The sequence below is a fragment of the Osmerus eperlanus genome, chromosome 19 (genome assembly GCF_963692335.1).
Source record: "Osmerus eperlanus chromosome 19, fOsmEpe2.1, whole genome shotgun sequence".
Lineage (NCBI taxonomy): Eukaryota > Metazoa > Chordata > Actinopteri > Osmeriformes > Osmeridae > Osmerus > Osmerus eperlanus.
In genome coordinates, this window is record NC_085036.1 from 7,651,301 (window position 1) to 7,657,949 (window position 6,649).

At 42.8% G+C, this 6,649-nt stretch overlaps 1 protein-coding gene across 1 annotated transcript in view; it reads right to left on the reverse strand.

The window, feature by feature from the left end:
• Positions 1 to 1,353, reverse strand: part of LOC134039947 (gamma-aminobutyric acid receptor subunit beta-2) — a 38,205-nt gene extending 36,852 nt beyond the window's left edge. The window contains exons 1-3 of the mRNA XM_062486157.1: positions 1,212 to 1,353; positions 997 to 1,088; positions 209 to 276 (exon numbers count right to left, since the gene is read on the reverse strand). Of these exons, the coding sequence (XP_062342141.1) occupies positions 209 to 276; positions 997 to 1,088; positions 1,212 to 1,294 (243 nt within the window). The 5' untranslated portion in view covers positions 1,295 to 1,353. The remainder of the gene's footprint in view (positions 1 to 208; positions 277 to 996; positions 1,089 to 1,211) is intronic.
• Positions 1,354 to 6,649: the final 5,296 nt, after the last annotated feature.

Genomic DNA, 6,649 nt, shown 5'->3' on the forward strand with positions numbered 1-6,649 from the left:
CTTAACTGACCTCCCTCTCCAAACATTAAGAATCGGTTAAATGGCACCGCTGTGATTAATGAAAGGGACAGTCCAGCGAATGTACTGAGCGTGGTATATTTGTGGTAACCAGGGGGTTCCCCAGGAGGGATAAACAAGGCTACTGTTTAGGACCACAGATCACAATGCTCACGAATGATTAGGAAGGGGGTGATAATTGAATACTTACCATATTGACTTCTGATACCATGTCTATGCTTGCTATGTCTATGTTCATCCCCACTCCCACTGGCGGACCTGCGAAAAAACATCAGAACGGACTAAAATAAAAAGCGGGTCAAATGTGTGTTTCTGTTGTGTGCTAAAATGTATGAAAGGAGTCGAATATCTACGACTTAAAATAGCTTTATTGTCTGCATCATGGCACAGTAGTAAACATTTAGAAACTAATAATCAGCCAGATAACACGCTGAAGTGTTGCTTTGGATTTAGGTGCGCGCGGAATTCCCCAAAATGTTAATCGCGACGCACAATGGTGTTCATTTAACTGAAGATCTCCCGAGAAAATTGTACAGCGTGCTAACAGACTACATTTAAACAGTTTGTAGGCTATTGTTAACCATTCAAGACAAAGCACCATGTAGCTTTTACACATTTATCCAACAAAATCGGCGCAGGTGGACAGAAATTCCTCACATTGCCTTAAGCTTGTATTTGTAGTAGGCTATAATACAGTTGCATTGTATTATGGCTGTATATGAGTACAAAAAACCTGCCCTTGGTTTGTTGGAAAGTGGTCATAATCCGTGTTGTTTAACACATGTGGAACGAAGTGGCCCGATTAATCTATGAGGCTAGGCTACCTGGGAGAGCCGATGGTTTGTGCCTTTTACTTTCAAAAACCTTGAGACCCAGGGATTCCTGCGATCAGACCAATTAAAGCAACAACTGTTTGTGTTATACGGCTGATGACAAAGCAGTCCATTACAGTTCGTGTTAGAAAATTATTTCAATTACCTCCGAAATCTGGCCTCAAGCGAATGTCATATCCTTTCAGCAGTCTATCAACTGTTTCCTTTACCAATGACATATTGCTAGGGTCATTGACACTAAAGAAAGAAGCAGAAAACATCTTAGATGTAAAGGTGTCTGATCTCAGTAGTATTTTAAGTGTTTTCTACAATGTGCAACACAGTCAGGTAAAGTGATGAGCGTCCACGCCGGCCACTTACCTTTGCGTACAGACCACGGCCACTATTAGGGGAAATGTCCAGACACCAAAGCATCTCATTTTTCTTATTCTCAACACCGCCATAGTTTTGATATGATTTTGAATTTCAGTGAAGGCAGACGAGAACCAACTTATTCTGGCCAGTGCAGTAATTCCAATGTGGGGCGCATGCGCATACTCTACCACAACATCAAGGAGCCGCGGCTGCTGATGCTGGTGGTGGTAGAGCAATTTCCCAGCCACAGAGGAAATTTAAAGGGGAAAGCGGAGCAAACAAGTTGGTGAGAGGCAAACAAAGGTCTCGTTCCATTCATGGCATTGAAAAAGTGTGAACCTTAACGTTCAAACCACAACATTTCTTATTAATTATTTAATTTGAGTAAATGTTTGGAGTAAAACGTGATTTGGCGATTTTTATAAATATCTTCTGGCATGAGCAAGAAGCAGAAACGTGTTATAAGCTTCGTCAAATATAGCCTAACATTTTCATGAATACTTCTTTCCTTGGCCGTAATGTGTGTGTGTGTGTGTGTGTGTGTGTGTGTGTGTGTGTGTGTGTGTGAGAGAGAGAGAGAGAGAGAGAGAGAGATAGATAGATAGAGAGGGGGAGGGAGAGAGGGAGAGAGAGAGCCTGGAAGGATGCGCGTGGGTTCCTGTGAGGGTGTTTCGAGGAGCAACGAGCGAAGAAAGCGAGTTTTTTACTCGTTTTCTCAAGACGGTGGTGCATCTTGAGAAACTGCAACCAACCACAGACCAGTAAACGAATGCATTCTAATACACCTGCTATTTAATTAATCCCCATCTCTGTCTCCCAATTTGTTTATCAATTGCACATCAACCATCCCACGCTTTTCCGCCTTTGATGACTTTGTGGGCAAACGCGCACGACTAATGAGTAAAAGTACATTCATGATGAGCGCATGAGCGAACTATGTTCACATAGGACATACAGAACCCACAGAGATGTGCTGTACAGTACATCCTACGCATCTCAAAGCCAACGCATTTGATGTTCTGCCCACTTCCGAACAGGTCGTGAGCTTAAAGTGAACACCCATAGAGTGGGTCGTTGAACATTATACTTGGAAAAGGGCGGAGCACAAGGGAGGTCTCTGGTGGACAGTAAAAATAACTGATAAGTGAATGTTTTTCTTATTCATTGACACACAAGCCTAGAGTAGAGCTCGTTCTCAAGTGAAACAAGTTTGTTTTGGGGGAATCCCAAATACTTAATGCCTCTGTGGTAACATGTCTACTTCATACTGTTTAGGCTACTCATGCTTACATTTTATTTGGTGGCATGTGGTTTGATCTGCCAGTTGAAGGGTTAGGATTTGTCTCACAAAATTCCCCAAAAGAGACTTTAACAGTTCACATTTAATCTGCATAGCTTTTGATGGAGCTTTCAAATATTCAATTTGTTGATAACTCAGCTTTACCATTCATCCATCCATCTTGCCATCTTTCTATCCATCCATCTGTCCATTCGTCCATCCTTCTATCCCTTCACCCATCTACCTAGCTATTTATTCATGCATAAATAAATAAATTCCCTCTTTCACCCATTAATTAACTTAGATGTTGATTGCTTTTGCCCCGTGGACCCTGTGTCTACAGTAGCCGTTTAAGCAAGGCTTATTTGATGTAGCACTCCTAAGAACTGACCTCCAATGTTCCACTGTAGGGAGTCAGGTGGCTGAGCGGTTAGGGAAGCGGGCTAGTAATCTGAAGGTTGCCAGTTTGATTCCCGGCCGTGCCAAATTACGTTGTGTCCTTGGGCAAGGCACTTCACCCTACTTGCCTTGGGGAGAATGTCCCTGTACTTACTGGAAGTCGCTCTGGATAAGAGCGTCTGCTAAATGACTAAATGTAAATGTAAACTGTTGATTTGGTTTATTCTGCAGAGTGGCTCTTTCCTCCTCAAGGTCAGCCTTTCTCTATTTCAACATAGGAGGGTAAAGAGCTCTGGGATAATGACGAGCGACATATTGCTCACTCTTCACAATCAAACACATTTGCCCACTTTGTCCTGACATGATGTTAAAGAGGTGCTCTCTGTATATACTGACTGCTGTCTAATGCAGCGGTGTTTGTGTGTGGTCATCTCCGTAAACCAGGGCTTGTTTGCTGGAGTCCAGGGCCCTGATGAAGGGGTCTGTCTGGGCTGTGTGTGGAGAGAATCTGTGTACACCGATAACACATCACAGCTCATCATCTGCCATGACTTTGGCACTCGACAATGTTCTATTTGCCAGTAACAGAATACCATTTGAAAAGTAATTTTTCTATCCATGTTGGGACTTACCACGTTGGGAAAATGTTTGGTAAGTCTCAATGCGGCAAAACACAGGCAAATGTGGTTATAAATAATGGTTATAGTTAGCTAAGGATATGAAAACAAACAACTAAACTTGTATTCCAGAAACATCAAACATTCAAAGGTAGCAAAAGTATCAACGGCATGATATGTGGCGAGAAGAAACCAGAGAGGTTGGCCAATGAGAGCAGACACTTAGCTGTGCAGGTCCTGAGCACATTCAGACACATAGAAAGACGATTTTCAAGCCATATCTTGTATATATGAATATCACTTGTATTGTCTCTGTTCAGAACGTTTTCTAGTTCTGTCTGCTATACTGGACACAGACTCTGGTCAAATATCGTGGAAAAAAACCATGTCTACGTTTCAATAATAATTCACCTGTATGTTACACCTCAACCATCTGCTACAAGGCTTGTTTGTACCGTATCTGTGGTTGGTGTTTTTTAGGAACCAACGCTGTCTCCTCAGAACACCTCAGATGTGCAGACAACAGAGACCACTGACTCCTTTGGCTTGCTGGCCCTCTCACTCAACAGGGGGCGCCACCTGCGTCAGTTCAAGGTGACAGCGCCCTTCAGCACCAGCAGACGATGGACATGGATGCCAACCCTGTCAGAGGACTCAGGGTGAGTGTCAGCTTTAGCCACAGTTGGGAGGAATCACCTGAGTTATCCTGCCAAAAAACTGCCTTTTGGTTACTTGGCTTCCCTTCAAGGTTAGCATGTTATGACAGATGGTACTTTACTGTTTGTTCTGTATTTAGTTTATTGTTTTTGCCAGTGTTCCCTACGTACCCGCATTTGACTGAGATCTATGAGTTATTTGTTTTGCGTAACCCAGCATCACGTGAGGGTTAGCTCTCTGGGCGCTGTTCTAGGGGTTCATTGTGGCTGATCTCATGGCTCTGCCCTCCGCCTGCTAAGATGAACACAGAGGAGCCCAGAACTACCGCTGCAGGCAGCCTTGCTGACTTTGACTTGACACCAAGTTTTTTTTTTTGGTAACTAGGAGCGGTTACCATAGAGACTGTATCATATAGCTATTCCTACACCTGCTGTAGGAGGAGAATCATATTTATGGCTCTGCAGTGTGTCTACATATTGTGTTAAGAGCAACGTACAATTTATGTGATTATGTAATGGGTGGTCAAGTGTAAGTTCGGCTTTAACCGTTTTTGAAGTTTTGATTTAAAGCAGACGCACTTAAACAGAATTGTTCTCAGTTCTGTGTTGCCTGGGCGACCATTGGACGCTGTCCATGGTGCTAAAGTGAAAACGCTGTCCATGGTTCTGAAGTGTGCACAGGAGTGTCGTCAGACGTCAGTCTTTTAATCTGTCGTAGGATTCAAACCCAGAGGCATAGAGGTTGATGACAACTCATTATAATGTGTCTATGTGAGGGAGGAGGAGGAGAAGAGAGAGAGAAAACCGAGAGAAAGAGAAGAGAGAGAGAAACAGAGAGACAAAAAATAAATATTGTTCTGACATCCCAACTGACCACACATTCCTGTCAACACCTAAAAAGTTTCCAGCACAAGAAGTTTTGGGTGCATTTCTACCACTAATTAGTGTCACAAACAAAATCTTTCTCTATTGAAACATCACGATCTTCTTGAAAAGCAGATCTGTTACCATAGATACTGAATAATACAATTTGTTTCTACACCATCCTCTGTAGGAGGTGGGTTATATTTATAGCAACACTGCATAATTACCAAATAGAGACACCCAACACAAAATACTTGGTGTTTGGTGATGAAATGCAGCATGGCCAGGACTTTCCTTAGAGATTGCAGAAGTACATAGAACCCAGATGTGGACCTGGGCAGCCTAAACATTAGTGGTGTAGAAGGTAAGTGGCCAGTCTCATACACTTGGAAGAGCACTGTATAACAGTCATTTATACTGTTACATTTGTATCTGTGTTCGGTCCCTAATCTGTGTGATTTGCTCAGAGAGCCAGTGTTAATTGCAACACTTTAGACTGAATATAATGAACTTGCATGAAGGTCAGACATTAAACTATGTTCTCTCAAAGCAATTGGCAATAAGGACACTATTTAACAGAGCCACTAAAATGCCTTCCAGAGGCTCTTTGTTCCGTTTGGCGCTTCCTGACGACCATTGCCAACGCTCTGGAAGACCAGCGGAGCTCAGCGTCCCTCGCAACCGTCTCTGCCTCAGTGCACTCTGGGACACTCATCAGACCCATTTGTCTGTCGCTCAGCCAGGCCAGGCCATCACGCCTCAACCCCCCGACTCAGACACGGGACCACACAGCCCCCCCCCCTTTCTCCTTAATGATGTGTGCTAGAAGCCCCACTATTGACTGTATGTGAATGGACCCGCCCCCCCCAGGCCTCCTAATGGATGATATGCCTCATAAAAGGAGAGATGAATAATGCCTGTGCCCACTGTACGGTGCTTAAAGTTTGCTGCCATGGACGTGGATTAGAGAGTAATGGCCGGGTCTGTGTCAGGGCGATGGTGGCATTACTGTATGTGGATGCCAAACAGCTTCCCGCCACTAGAATCGGCAATAAGCCCTTTTTCTAAGAGGACTCCTGGCTCATGGACGGACAGCCGTAAAGCTGAGTAAATGACATCACGCTGTAATACTGTTATGTTTACTATGATGTTGATTCAGCTGTTGCTTCTGACATAGCTACCATTACTAAGTATGCTACTAGTTCTAAAACTATGTCTAGACATAGTACTAGTAGACTAAAGCAGCATAATCGGTTTGGTAATCCCTATGTAGAACACCGGTACGGTATCAAGTAAAGGACACTGATTCTATTGGATGTGTATTTGGTCCTTGTGTTCAAGATGTTCTTTGTGTATTGAGATAATTTATCTTTATTGTCTGTTCTTTATTGTCTGAAAAAAAAAGAATATATTATTATTATGTAAGATACATTTACAGTACAATACTTCCAGGATTGTAATATTATGTTACATAACTAATTTACAACTGTTTTGAGTTGTCATAGGAATATACTTTACATTAATCTTGGTCCAATGTATCATAGATTCACTAGATAATGTGACCAGACATAAAGGGAGAGTTTAAATCTGACTGTTCTCAACATTTGACTACAAAAAGTACTTTATCTG